Below are 14121 nucleotides of genomic sequence, written 5' to 3'. Positions count from 1 at the left end.
AAAAAAAAAAAAAAAAACCAAAACCAAACCCAAAGGGCAACACAGTTTTGAAGCTGAAACTACTCCTGGAACACAAACACTCATCCACAGGTTGGGGGCTCAGCAGGACAGAGGTAGTACAGGTACAGCACACACTCATAAACTGGGATACACCTACCATCGCTTGGAAACACAGGAATTGGGTGAGTCACAGTGCTAACTATCAGCTCTGAATTGTAACAACAGGAAAGAGACAGTACTTTCTATGAGCTTATGCATGCCAGCCTGCAGAGTTCACAGAGCTGAGTAGGTATTCTGCATCTATCCAATTAGTCAATTATTCAAAAGGGTCCAAAGTTCACTTCAATTTATGTTTTCTTTTGCTCCTGCTGGAGAGCTGAGCCAGGCCCATGCAGCAGTCACTRTCCAAGGGTACCTCAAAAACTGCTGCTCAACACACCTTTTCTCCCTGGGAGCTGCTTCCTGCTATCCCCTCCCCATGGAATGGGATTTCCCACACTAGGAGAGCCACTTACTGAAGCACCATCCTGGAGCAGGCCAGCCCGCAGTCCCAGTGGTACAGCTGCTGAATCACTGGCACTTTCAGCTGGATGCAGTCAACTGTGCGAGCAGAACAAGAACAATGTCAGTCCACAGGTTTTTTTCCAAGCCACTTGAAGTCAGGTTGTCCTCAGCACTACAGCCATGGAAACTTAGGAATATGTTCTTACTTTGATTGGCAGGTAGATTTTTTTTCTTTCTTAGGGGAACATTCAGTATTTCTGTACAGGYAAGCATTTGTTTTAATCTCATACTCCTTTATTGTTCCACACTTGGATTGCTGCCTTTCTGCCCCTTTTTCCTTTGGATTTTTTTTCTAATTTTTTTTTTCCTTTTTGGTGGGGTGATGTCCCTCAACCATGAAGCTGTATCTCCTCTTGGATAACCACGGATAAGACACAGSTATTCATCCTTTCTCTTGTGTCTGAATGTACTTCTGTGCCACAAGAGTTAAAACCAAATTGGGAAAAAACACACAATAAAGATGTCTGGGCACAGATGTCTCAGAAGTCCCACAGATTTAAGCCTTTTCTACAGATGTCTTTTTTTCTCAGGGATGGTAATTTACATAAATTTAACAAAACTCACARAGTTAACAAGTTAAAACTCACAAGTGGCACCAGTTGTCCTTTTGTATTAATTCTGTCAAAAAAGAGAGAGCAAAATGAACTATCTCTACCAAAAAGTCCCAAAATACAAGTAGATCCATCCTCTGCCTCAGTTTTTATTTTTATGGAGTTGGCAGTGTGGTGGTTTCAGTTTCAGGAACACCCTCACCACTGGCAGGACTTGAAGAGTTGTGCCTATCATTGCTACTTCAGCATTGACCCAAGTGAGTTAATCACAAAGGGCTTTTCTCAGTAACCTTTAATCTAGAAAAAGCCTTTGAGAATTTTTGTTCAYAAGGTCAGCTACATTTTATGATGGGAATAAAAAATGCATTTGACATCACGGGGACTGGTCTAGTTTTGATGTAATATTATTTCTAGAGCTTTTAAGATAATGTTATATTTTTCCTAGTTGTGCCCCTGTTTAATCATTACTATAAGAATGGCATACCAGTTGATAATATTCAATCTTTGTCATTTAAACTTAAGGTCCTCTCAAGTACTGTAACAAAAACAAATTAAAAAAAAAAAGAATTCTCATTTGTCCTCAAAACAGGACTTCTTAAGTATTTTATTATCATTTTTTTCTTGTCATGTTTTGAATCTGTCCCCTTTTTGTTAACAGCCAGGGCTTCTGTCAAGTCCCAYATTAACCAAGGGGTACATGTTTTCTACGTGAAAGCTTCACAGAGCAGTAACAAGTTTCCTTGGCCGTCCAGCTTCCAGTCACCTGTTCGCCAACACACTCGAAGCTCTTCAGCGATGGCTGTCGGCTGTCCCGGGACGAGATATCAGCCTGTTTATGCCRTGCGTGTAAAGCACCCTGCGAACCCCTCTACGCTTTGCCAGGTCCCCGCCACCACCACCTTACCGACGGAGCCGGTAAATCCACATTGCTGTTGCTGGCGAAACTCGCAGCACCGCGGMTCGGGAGGGATGGAGAGGCCGCCGGGGTCTCGGGCGGGGCTCGCAGGAGCCGCCCGCACCCCACCGCCGCCGGGCCCCCTCCCCGGCCCGTTCCACGGGGCAGTCCCCCCCGCCCACGGAGGCCCCACCGACCTGGCGCCCACTGACCTGGCGGCGGCTCCCCGGCCTCACGGGGGCTCTTCATGGCGGCGGCGGTGGCACCCGCCGCCCGCTCACTGCCGGCCCCGCCGAGCCGGCGGCGCGGCCCCGGGGCCCGGCGCTGGCTCCTCCCGGAGGCGGGGGCTGAGGGGGGCCGGGCCCCGGGGCGGTTGCCCCGCGCCGTGGCGGCGGAGAGAGCGGCAGGACGTTGGGGCGGGCAGGGGCATGACACGGCGGGCGGGGGTCGCGCAGCCCTGCCCCTGGGACGGGGCACCGCGGGGCTGCCGGGCTGGCCCCGGCCGGGAGCGGACGGGACGAGGCCGCACCGCCCCCAGCGCCGCGTTCCGGTTCCGGCGCGCGGAGCAGGGCGGGAGGCGGCGGAGGCCATTAGCGGAGAGCGCGGGCAGCGCCGGGCGGTGAGTGCCGGCTCCGAGCCTTGGACCCCGCGGGGCCTTCTCGCTCCCCGGGCGCTGCCGGGGCGTGCCCGAGCGGCGCCGCAACCGCTGCGGGTCTGAGGAGGCCGGGCCGGGGCGGCGGTGTGCGGGAGGGCTGCGGTGTGCGGGAGGGCTGCGGTGGGCCTGCTTCCCTCACGGCGGGCCCGCTGCTTGGCGCTGCGGTCCCCGAGCGCGGCCGTGCTGCCCACGGGGCTCGCAGGGGTCAGCCCGGCCGGACTGTTAGAGGATGCACCTGGGGCGCTTGTCACTGAGCACGAGTGGTTCGTTTGCTTTCTGAAAAGTGAATTTCCTGGAAGAGATCTGGAAAAACTAGTTATTGATATTTAAAATCTCTCAATGGGTCTGTCTCTGGGGAAGTGTTATTGATGTGTAGTCAAAGCATATGTTGTGTTTAAATGTGAGAAAATTGGTGCTTTACACTAATGGGGAACATGATGGATTATGTAGGTGGAACTTATTCTACCTCCATTCTCTGTAATAATGGCTTTTGTTTTCCTTTTGCCTCAGGTGTAGAGCCACAGCACTGCAGCCATGTCGATTGGGGTGCCAATCAAGGTCCTGCACGAGGCCGAGGGCCACATTGTGACATGTGAGACCAATACAGGAGAAGTTTATCGAGGCAAACTTATCGAAGCTGAAGACAACATGAATTGCCAGGTATCTTTGCATGACACAGATGGGGGAAAGTCTGGCTGATCTGGGCATGGGAAGGCTGAAAGTTTCATTAAAGGACTGTTGGATTTAGTCATGGGATAGAGAAAATTTTGCTGCTGCTTCTTACCATGGTGATGTGGATTCAGCATTAGAGTGCTTCAAAGAGGCCAGAGCTTRTATCTAGTTTTAGAATAGGGTTGGGCATCCCTGTCAGTAAGATGAGAGATTTTTACATTCTGTCCTGTGAACAGCGTTTTTCTGGAGTTCTTTATTTAAAGCTACTGATAAGTAGTATAAGTATATCAAGTATAAGCCTTGATTTCAGAAGTTGAAACTTATTTAATCACCATTACTTTAGCCATTCCAGGAGGGCCTAATTTTGACTTTGGGCAAGTCATTRTTAAAATCAGAATGCTTTCTTAATAGTATTAGAACAGCTTTATTAAAACTATTCGCATRTAAGAAAACAAAAATTATGAAGCTGATAAAACTGATTTGTAAACTGGGGAGAAAGTATAAATCCTGGGCAGCAGGCATGGAGTATGTTTGAATGGTCGTGATGCCATGTGTCACAGCTGAGGTGTRTGAGCACTGACTGATCTGTACCTTCCAGATGTCCAACATAACAGTGACGTACAGGGATGGACGGGTGGCACAGCTCGAGCAGGTGTACATCAGAGGCAGCAAGATACGGTTTCTCATCTTACCAGATATGTTGAAAAATGCTCCTATGCTAAAGAGCATGAAGAATAAAAACCAGGGTTCTGGAGCTGGGCGAGGGAAAGCAGCTATTCTCAAAGCTCAAGGTATGTGCAGTTTTTTCACGGTCCCTCCCCCTATATTTCTGTAGAATKGGAAAACTTACCTCAATCACTGAGATCTGTAAGAAGTGAAAAGATCACTGGTTCATACAATGTTTTTCTGTATGTTTCACCTTATGGTGAGAGTCAAGACTCAAACTGTTGCATTTACCTACCTTACTATTATTAGTGTAATATTGATGCTGCAATAATTAGAGGTAGTGAGGGGTCATGTTAAACAAAGCCCTTCTGTTAAAAGAGTTCTGTTTTCCCGCAATTTTGGCCACCAGCTGTTTGGAATACTTAGGGAATGATTGGGGTGTTCTTGTTAAGCTTTTGTAGGAAAACAGCTTTAGTTCTAAAAATGATACTTAAGCTACTGGGAAGCTGTAATTATTAGCTTTTCTGTAGTTCACTCTCATTKGTGCCTTTCTCAGGGGATCAGTCTAGTTATTAGGTAGTTGAGTAACAATCATGTGCTGCAAAGTCCCTGGTTAACTTCAGTGTGCAGTAACATTTTTGTGGGGGAGTAACCTACGAGTTGTTTTGCAAAACCTAGGACCAGTGTGAGGTTTCAAATCTCTTGGGTGACACAGCTTGATGTGTCAGAAGGAACCTGAGTTGTATGAATRTTTACTGCAGCTGTTCTGAGGAGCCAGACTGGTACCATTAGGTTCTGGTTATTCTCACAGGAAGCTTCTTGCTCTCACATMAGTTTCTGAGCATTTCCTTGCTTCTGAGCAAGAGACCTTGAGTRTTGTTGATGTTTTGCTTGTCAGTTGTTGAGTTAAATATGCAGGTATGTCAAATTCATGTCATCCCTGATGTTTTCTTTCTTCAGTGGCTGCAAGAGGAAGAGGCCGTGGTATGGGCCGTGGCAACATCTTCCAGAAGCGAAGATAATTTTGGTCTTGACCGACTTGTTTTTTTTATTAGGGGTGTTAACTTGACTATGTGTGCATTGGTATCAGTTTTGTTTAATAAATGTTTCTGACAAAAACTCGTCTGCTCTTACATGACAGGACAATTCTTGGACAAATACACTGTAGGTTGATTTCAAACTTAAGCCACCTTTGGAAAATAGTGGAATTCATTATATCTAGGTTTGACCACTTTGTGTGATGCATTGGTTTTTAATGATCATTAATGTTTCCTTTTTCTTGTTTAATCTTGTTGTCATTTGTTCTCTAAAGAATTAGAAGGCATTCTTAATGACAAATTTTAAGTCATACATGATGAAGTCTTATTAGCAGCTACATTTATGTAAAATACAGCAAAACAGGCAGCTTCCTGAGAAGCAGGGTACTTGTGTTCTTTTGCTCTATATGGACCTACAGTAGTTAGAGGTCCATCTTCAGATCTGTATATTCAATTTGTATTCTTGCATTTCTTATTTTGTTTTTGGATATAGGGAGAATTTTTCATTAGGAACACACAACTTTGATAGTCTGAGTCTATATTTGCAGTGAAAATACCTATCTTTTCTTAGCAGTTTTTCCCTGTGTCTGGGAGAAGATAACAACATAAAATAGGCATTTTCCAGGATAAATAGAAATGTTTTGTAAATTTGAAAGACAGTGCAGGTGTTTGAARAAAGTCTTATAAATAGTTATACATTAAACACGACTCAATACAAATGCTAATGTTTTGAACAAAACTCAYGATCAGCTTTTGTTCTTATTATCTATACACAGCTGTGTATARATCAGCTGATCTGCAGGAAACCAGATGTAGTTCTAACTTCAGTTTATTTTGTTTGAAGTGTAGTGTGGTTGTTTTTACTGACWTAAATGGTTGAAATGTTTAAATGTAACCGCTCTGTACCTATTCACATACTTGCATACAGTCACTTACCCRTCTGCACATGCACAAAAGAGCTGGTCTTGCTCAGATGCTGTGAAGACTCTCCCTTGTGTGCAGACAGGAAAGTTGAACTAATGTATTAACTTGTTGAATTGTGTGTAAATAAAGCTGTATTTGCTCTAACATCAATAGGGAAAACCCTGCTGCATGTTCTTCTGGGTAGTAGTGATCCTAAATATTTGCAGTGGAAACCTTCTCAGAACATATTTAAGGGACACTTGAGCTTAACTATAAAAGCATTGTAGTGTCATCTTACACTTCTCCTGAGTAACATGTCCAAAAGACAACAGTCTTCACAAACAGGGACCGTTTCCACTAATGGTGATTGGCTCACCTGCTTGTTCAAGTCTTTGTTCCTCCTTGAGCAATCGCAAGCTGCTCTTCTCAGGAGCAGTGGGTATGGCATTCAGCAGCATTGAGGGCAGAGGACAACCTGAATTTTGAGCAGAAACAGTAACCCTCCTCAGGAGGTTTGGTGGAACAAACTATCTGCATTMAGAAGTTTGAAGTAACATCTCTAATGCATATCAGCTTTGAAGAAGATGCTAGATTTTGCATAACAAAAAGCTTTGCATTGTGGCTTCAGGTTGAGGCTGAACCTGTGATGAGCTGTTCAGAAAAATCCCATGAATAAGTCTCAGAAGAGGCAAACATCACTTGGCACTTTCTGACCAGAGTAACTGGAATGCTAGTTTGTTACAGGCTGCTTTGCAGATCCTTCCTGTGATGTGTGCTACACTTACAGTGTGATAAATCAAAATTTCCTTCTCACAAACGATGTTTCACCCACTAGATGGCTCTGTTGGGAAGAGAATGAAGCTTAAGGTACCAGAACACTCTGGAAGAGAAAAATGCAAGAAACATGACTTCTGCTATAAAATCCATAAACTCAAGGGCTAGGATAAAMTCTAGCATGAAAATAGCTCATTTTCTTTCTTCTTCAGTGTTTCCAGAGTGCCAGCTTTGTACACATCTGGGTTATTCCAACTGCTGATTGATGCTGTGTTTCCCTGGTAGTTGGTTATTAGGTATATGCGCTTATGTTGCGTAGATTCCTCAGCTCAGTTACTTAAGCAATCTGTTTCTCTGGGATGGCAGATACTAAGGAGAGATGTAGCTGTTTTTAACATCTGCACTTATTTGTCACTTATTTTTTGTCACAGATTGCAGCATTACTTTTCATTCTTTGCCATCCTTTGTRTGTGGGCTTGTAAATCTCATGCTATTCAGTGGGTTCAGGGCTCTCCCTGGCTTCCTGCTTGTGACAGAGCGAGGCAAGCACTGGCCTAAAGCCTTATTCTAGGCTTGTCCCTTTGATAACACCAGTGTTGGTGCCTTTGAAGTACTCGTGGAACAGAGAATTGATACTGCAGCCATGCAAAACGGTGTGTGGAGAGGTGCAGGTAGAAATTCACCCAGTCTTCCAGGGTCCAAAAAACACCTGTGCTCTGTATGAAAGCAGAACATAATATCAGAGAAGAGTTAGAGAAAGTAGCACTTGGAAAAAATTTCTTTGTACAGAGCTGTAGGACCTTTCCTCACTGACCAGGTAATTTCATCCCGTACATGTGCAGTTCTTCTCTCCAATTGTGTCTTACATTTGATCAAAGCTGTACTTTTCTTTGGTTCATTTTTCAATGCTCTTCAGAAAACCTGTTCTRGAAGGGCAGAAGAGAGTGGAAAATGGGAATTTCTGGGTCAGGATAACTGTCCGAGCTGTATCTCTTTGCTACTTGAGCWTTACAGTGGGGTTTCCTGTAAAATAGAGGTGTCTTATTTCCTTTTGCCAGTAAAACGTGAGCAAGGATGGAAAGGCTGATGGAGCAATGATTTGGGAAGTTAGCAGKGGATGGAATTCTGAGGTCTACAATAAAGTGTCAATAGTTCAGTTGTTTATTTCTCAGCCAAGGGTCAAAAGTGGGGAAAGAATTCTCACGGGTCCTTGATGTTTCCATCCTGACAGAAGCAAAAATTTACATCTGAACTTGCACCTTATTGCAGCCAAACTTCAGACAGTAAGACCTGGTCTTCCTCTTCTTACATTAGATAAAACTTTATAGGATCCTCCTGCCTTCAGTGTTTCTTTGGAAGGAAATACAGAAACACCACATTTAAAGCATGAACTGGAATAGCCTTGAAGCAAATGCTGATGGGTCAGTGTGAGGCAAATCACTTTGCAAGTGAGRGGATACTTCTCCACCTGCTCATGCCTGCAGACAGGAGAGCTACCAGATGACTTYGGGTGCTGGTGCCTGAAGTAGCCACAGCAGTGCTTTTCTGCAAAAATTTTCTGGGTCAAGCTGTGTTTTGACTTCTTCAGGTGTCCTGTTGTTGCCTGGACCTGTAATAAGAGCTCTTGATAGAGTCAGGAGTGTTTTGGAGGTGATGAGTATGGAAGTGCCACCCTTCCCTGCTCATGGTAACTGTTTCCCACAGACCGGGGTGTGGGATTATTTAAGTCATGTAGAGACTGACATTAGTGTAGAGTATGAGTAGTAGGTTTGGGGTGAGTTTATGCCACTTAATTCAGACATTTAATGGGAAAAGTATTTGGGGTTTGTGTGYGAGTTGCTTGTTCCTAATAGACAGGCTGTTATTCCTGGCACAGGACCAGTCATTGCATAAGCAAGTATTGTGCAGCCTTCTTGGTGCTCAGCAGAGACTACCAGAGTCTATGAAAAGTGGAGAATTTCCAGCATCATTAATTCAGGGGAGAATGCTGAAACCCTGGCAAAGAAACAGATTGTATCCAGAAGATGTGTAGTTATGCTGGGAGAAATGAAAAGAATTGCAGTAAAACACTATTATTGTTCTTTTGTTTGGTGAACTGCTTGCAGTGAGCATTTAATTTGTTCTTCATTTTTCCTTGCCTGGGGACTTAAAATCTGTTTTGTTGTTGAAGATTTGCCCTAATTCCAGCTCCGTGRAGAGATGCTGGTACATCTACCCCTGAGTAAACCACTGCTTGTGAGGCAAAAATTACATTTTGTCCCTTGGTACCTAAAATGTTAATAGGGCGGGAGTGGAGCCCACGGCCTCAGAGGGGTTTTGGAGCACTGCAGCTGATGACCCTCAGCAGACATGCTGTGAAGCTGATACTGTGATAATGCATAGACCTATGTGGTGGCATTTTGGAATGCTTACTGTTATCTTTACATTCTCCTAAAATTTTGAGTAAACTGTAGGGTGAATAGGGTTTTTTTCCCATGACACAATACCTAGCTGAGACACAGAACTGGCATGTGGACMTTTCTCTAGCAAAAGGGTGTTGCTGTTTGTTGCTTCGTGATCAAATGAACTCCTTTCTGTCTCATGTCTTTGAAACAGCTCCACAGCAAGCCTTTTTTTGCAAAGCTCAGCCATAAGTCAATGTTGTTCCCCTTTGAAGAGCACTATATCAAAGGGCACATCAGATGCATCCTCAGAAACAGRCAGGAGTGTGTCATTTGCCTGCAGTCTTGCTCACCTCTTGCTTTTGAGGGCAGTTTGGATACAGCAGCAGCAGTGCTGTGGTTTGGGAAAAGGAGTGGCTGCACACAGAAGAAATGTTGCTTCTTCCTTTTCTCTTGGTATTTGTTAGCATCGGCTGTCTTTGTTTTGTCTTTTCACTGCAACCTTTTTATTTTTTTCTGGTTAATGATCCAAATTTGACATGGAGAAAGTGGATGAAGCTCTAGAGAACTCATTAAAGGTTTTTCATGTCAGAATATGACTCCAAATACATGAAGTCTAATCCTAAATCTGGGCAAAGATTTATACCATGGGACGTGCTGAATCCTCTGACTGGAGGCTGTTTGGAGGGTCCCTGTAGGAGACCTCACTTTATCTCTGTGGCCTCATTTGAGCCTGGCTTTTACTGRCCCTGCAGTGCCTGGATGAGCTGGACACCTCGGAAAGGAGCTCTGGGGGGACATCCTGCTGTCCTGCATGTGGGAACTGAGTGTTCTCCCAGCTCCACAGCACCTGGCCCAGTGCTAGCAGGAKCTCTGGGGGCTAACAGTGACACTGTAAAACACTGGGATTCCTTCTAGAGCTGAGAGATGGGCCAGTCTAGGGCTGAGACCTAGGCAAGRAGACCTGGAGACCCTCTGGGCTGATATCTCTGAGTATCTGGTTAAATGTCAAACCTGTTCCTTTGGTGCCTTCCACTCCTCTTTTTTTTTTTCTGTTGCAGTGTCTGAAAAACTGTTGGTAAAATGTTCAGTTTGGTTCTGACTTGCTCAGTTTTTTCAATTGCAGCAGAGTTCAGACAAAGGTGCAYACATCAAACTGTTGGCTCTGCAAACCAAAAGATTTCAGGGGATCAAGWGCAAAGCTCTGCTCAGAAGTTTGACATGGACACCCAAAGGCAGCTGCCTCTGCAGTCTGGGAAAGAGCCTTTTTCCCATTTTCTGTGCCATGTTTGTRCTTGTTGAGATCCCATGTGTTTCAGGAGAGTTACACTGGTTGAATAAGGCCCACATAGTTTTTGGTAGTTTTCCAAATGCTTCCCATCATTGTGTCCAATGTGTTGCAGACTGACACAAAAATGGACTGGGAGGAATAACTCTCCCAAAAGCAGAGGAACTGGCTGATCAGAAAGCAGGGAAGTATCTCTCCTCCACCTTTGTGACAYCCTCTGCATGCAAGCAGAATGAACCTGATGCTGCTGTAGAAAGAAATGTCAATGCTTTTGTGGTTCACTTGCTTTTGAGGCCAGTTKGGATGCAGCAGGAGGAGTGCTGGGCTTTGGGAAAAGGAGTAAATGGAAGAAAAGCTGACTTTCCTCTGATCTCTTCTGCTGAAGAAGAGTTCCYGTGTAGTAATTGTGTTTTGTGGCTATTCTAGTTTTGAATTGGCATTGCTGAACTGGGATAGTGTCAGATCTGAGAGGAACTGCAGAGGTTCAGTTGAGTGTCTGGTGTCTCAAAGAAGATCCAGATGCAGTTATGGCCTCCCAGAGCACTGGCCTCAGCTAACAATGTTCCAGCCTATTTTGTTTAGTGAGTTGYCTCTTGGCAGCCTTAAACCAGCTACTGCATCTATTTTGAGAGCACCTGTTTAATGCAGGTAAACTGCAAAATAGGTTCTTATCCATGGATAATGTCCCCATCTGCAGAACACTGGGGTAGCAGGGCCAGGTGTCCTTGGGGGCTTGTCACCTGCACTGCTGGGCACTGCATGGTAAGARATCCTATTGAGCCTCTTCCGAGCTGTGAATCATGTCCTCTGGTAGGGAGCAGAGCAATCTCGAAAGGCAATGTTTAATCTTCTCCTGTTTGTTTTCTTAAGATGAAACAATTTATATTTTTGACATCTTTGTCAGCAGCTGTCCACTAAGGAGCTTGTCAACTTGCCCCAAGTAGTGCAAACTCCTTTATCTTCCTAGTGCTTGTGATGAGAAATGGATTAGGAGTTGAAAAAAGAGCCTTGGCAGTGCAGAAGAGAAGGGCCTTGACAGGTTTTGAAGTGTGTGAAATGAAAAATAGATCAGACAAGCCTGTGCTTCCAGCTGCTTTTTGCATCCTTACCTCAACAAAATGATTACCACTTATGTAGATGGAGTTACTGAAATGAGGGAGGCTTGTGGTGAACTCAGTGCTCAGCATATTGCTACCTGGAGCATGCCAAGATGCTTTCCTGGGTTTTGTGSTCAGAGTCTGAGGTAAAATACAGGATGGAGATGCAAAGAAGGTGTTGGTTCTCTTAGGAAGGGAGGGAACAAGTGCTTTTCTGGTGGAGTAATGGGAAATGTCTTTTGTGTTCCTTTTTCCCTCTGCTCTCTGGCACCAGTGACCTCATTAGCTGTGCTGCTGCTCGTTATCTCACATGTGTGCAGCTCCCTGTGGCTCTGCTGCTGCTGGAGCTCTGTTCTGCTGCTGGAGCTCTGTTCTGCTGCTGGAGCTCTCTGCTGCTGCTGGAGCTCTCTGCTGCTGCTGAGCCCAGCAGAGCCCCAGCTGATGGTGCTCGCCAGCATCTTCAAGGGTGATGCTTTGCACCTGGTGAGCTCTCCTTCCAGCAGGCTGCTGATGAAAGGTGTGCTYGAATGTCTCACTGAGAGCTGTGCTGAGACTGATCACCTGGTGAGAGGTGGRGAATGGGCTGTGGTACCACCTGTGCAGCTGCAGTTTCCTCCTTGCTACATGACACAGGTCCCATCCTAGGCTGCACAGGGAGGGAGGCTGGGAAACTGAAAATGGAGAGAGCCTGGTGTCTGAGTCTGATACTGAGTGCTACTGTAAATACTTGAGATTACAGCCCTGCATGAGCAAGTACCTCCTGAGGAGAGTATTCAGTATTCAGTCCTGCTCTGTTACCTGGCAGGAGACAGRCTGACTGCAGGGCAGGTGTCCCCTGATTTAGGATCATGACTAAGCTSTCCCTCTGGGTATCTGTGAGGAAACTTGAATTAGCAGCTCATCCCTTTAATCCCCTTTGAGAGCCCTGAGMTTTCTCATTCAGTGCCAGGGAAGGCTCATTTCGCTTGTGTCATCCTCTCTGGTTGGCGARCTGAGCTTTTATGAAAATTTCAGATTTGGGACCTCCAGGTCTGATCCTTGGGTGTGCACCTCATCTGTAGGGGCCACAGGAGCATTTCCCAGCTTTGGAGCTGGATGCAGTGTGCTCCCCTGAGTCCCCCACCTGTCCGTGTGATCAGGAGCTGGCAGGGAGTAGCTGGGTGTGTTCTCCACAGCTAAATTGCAGCCCATCAAAGTTCATCCAAGAAGCAGTAGCAGGATTTCTAATTTGCATTTCCACATACTTATTTGCAACCAGTTCTCCACGGGGAGCTTTCTGGGGCAAAGCAACCAAATGCATATAGAGGAATAAACACGAATGTCACAGCTGCTCAGCTGAACCAGTCTGTCTCCTGCTTTATCTCCAGCTCCTGGAGTTGCCAACTGGCAGGTGGCACAGCCAGTGATTAGCACAGAATTACCCTGCAAGGGGCTGAATGTCTCATCCCTGTCCTGCTGGGTAGCAGAGCTCAGACTGAAAGCACAGCTTTGAGCAGGGGTTGGGGCTGGGGCTGAGCCAGGGGCTCTGCAGGGAAGAGCTGTGTCAGGGGTGCACTGCACACTGAGGGTCTTGCCTCATTTTGGGGGGTGCTGCTGTTATGGAAAAGCTGTGAAGATGCCTTGATACAGAGCCCCAGGGGGACAGTGCTCAGAGCCAAAGACCAAATGTTCAGCAGCACTGCTCCCTCTTTCTAGATATGCAGTGGCTCACCAGGCAGCTCCAAGCCCTCATTTAAATGCTTCATGCTCGAGTTTTCTTCTTGGCACAGAGCAGAGGCCTGCTCTGCTTAGACTGTAAGAGTTTAAGCAGATCTTGCTGACATTTGAAATGCTTTTCATTTTTGCTGAAAGGTATTTTGGAAGGAAAATAAGAAAAAATTAATACCATCTCTTCCCCAGCAGGGAAGGAAACCAAGGGCTKAGCCTGGAGAGTGGTGGTAAATGGAGTTAMAACCAGCTGGRGCTGRTCWCTAGYGGGGTTCCCCAGGGCTCCRTGYTGGGGCCAGTCCTGTTTAATGTYTTTATCAATTATCTGGGGATCCAGGGTATCCTCAATAAGTTCACAGATGACACCAAGCTGGGTGGGAATGYTGATCTGCTGGAGGACARGAAGGCTCTGCAGAGGGTCTGGATTGGTTGGRTTGATGGCCCAAATCCAATTGTGTGAGGTTCAACATGGTCAAATCCCAGGTCCTGCACAYGGGTCACAGCMACCCCARGCAGTGCTCCAGGCTTGGGGAAGAGCAACTGTAAAGCTCATCAGTGGAAAAGGCCAGTGGCATCCTGGCTTGTATATGCCATAATGTGGCCAGCAGGACTGGGTTGTCAAGCATTGATCAGGCTGCCCAGGGCAGTGGTGGAGTCACCATCCTGGAATTATGTAAAAGAGGTGTAGATGTGGCACTCTGGGATATGGTTTAGTGGTGCGCTTGGCAGTGATGGGTTAATGATTGGACTCAATGACCTCAAAGGTCTTTTCCAACCAAAAAATTCTATGATTGTTTAAGATACTACACTGAGAAGGGAAAAATGAGTTGTGAGAAGAGAGCAGGTGATGACCTTTTTGCAGGTTAACAACATGAAGGCTATGAGGTCCTGCACCTGTGACTGGAGTGCAGATAGGACTGGGTCCAGCATT

General features: G+C 45.9%; 2 protein-coding genes across 3 annotated transcripts in view; one reads left to right on the top strand and one right to left on the bottom strand.

The window, feature by feature from the left end:
• The window catches only part of GUCD1 (guanylyl cyclase domain containing 1), a 9913-nt gene extending 7312 nt beyond the window's left edge, over positions 1–2601 (bottom strand). Inside the window, exons 1-2 of the mRNA XM_057373883.1 lie at positions 2223–2601; positions 516–600 (exon numbers count right to left, since the gene is read on the bottom strand). Of these exons, the coding sequence (XP_057229866.1) occupies positions 516–600; positions 2223–2601 (464 nt within the window). The remainder of the gene's footprint in view (positions 1–515; positions 601–2222) is intronic.
• SNRPD3 (small nuclear ribonucleoprotein D3 polypeptide) lies at positions 1927–6114 on the top strand. 2 transcript variants are annotated; one of them, XM_057373885.1, is made up of 4 exons: positions 1927–2030; positions 3176–3325; positions 3936–4128; positions 4964–6114. In XM_057373885.1, the coding sequence occupies exons 2-4, from the start codon at positions 3200–3202 to the stop codon at positions 5023–5025; spliced, it is 381 nt and encodes a 126-aa protein (XP_057229868.1). In that variant the 5' UTR covers positions 1927–2030; positions 3176–3199; the 3' UTR covers positions 5026–6114. The 2 variants fall into 2 exon arrangements, with proteins under 2 accessions (XP_057229868.1, XP_057229867.1); XM_057373884.1 differs by lacking the exon at positions 1927–2030 and adding an exon at positions 2567–2629.
• Positions 6115–14121: the final 8007 nt, after the last annotated feature.

Source organism: Malurus melanocephalus, unplaced genomic scaffold (genome assembly GCF_030028575.1).
Source record: "Malurus melanocephalus ecotype Western Australia unplaced genomic scaffold, MMel_1.1 scaffold_208, whole genome shotgun sequence".
Classification (NCBI taxonomy): domain Eukaryota; kingdom Metazoa; phylum Chordata; class Aves; order Passeriformes; family Maluridae; genus Malurus; species Malurus melanocephalus.
This window is presented reverse-complemented; position numbering and strand designations above follow the sequence as displayed.

What these genes read in the sequence shown, in the direction of transcription:
- SNRPD3 (XM_057373885.1), top strand. Translation starts at nt 3,200, where the DNA reads ATGTCGATTGGGGTGCCAATCAAGGTCCTGCACGAGGCCGAGGGCCAC. An exon ending in AAGACAACATGAATTGCCAG is followed by an intron (nt 3,326 to 3,935) that starts GTATCTTTGCAT and finishes TGTACCTTCCAG; the next exon opens with ATGTCCAACATAACAGTGAC. An exon ending in AGCTATTCTCAAAGCTCAAG is followed by an intron (nt 4,129 to 4,963) that starts GTATGTGCAGTT and finishes TTCTTTCTTCAG; the next exon opens with TGGCTGCAAGAGGAAGAGGC.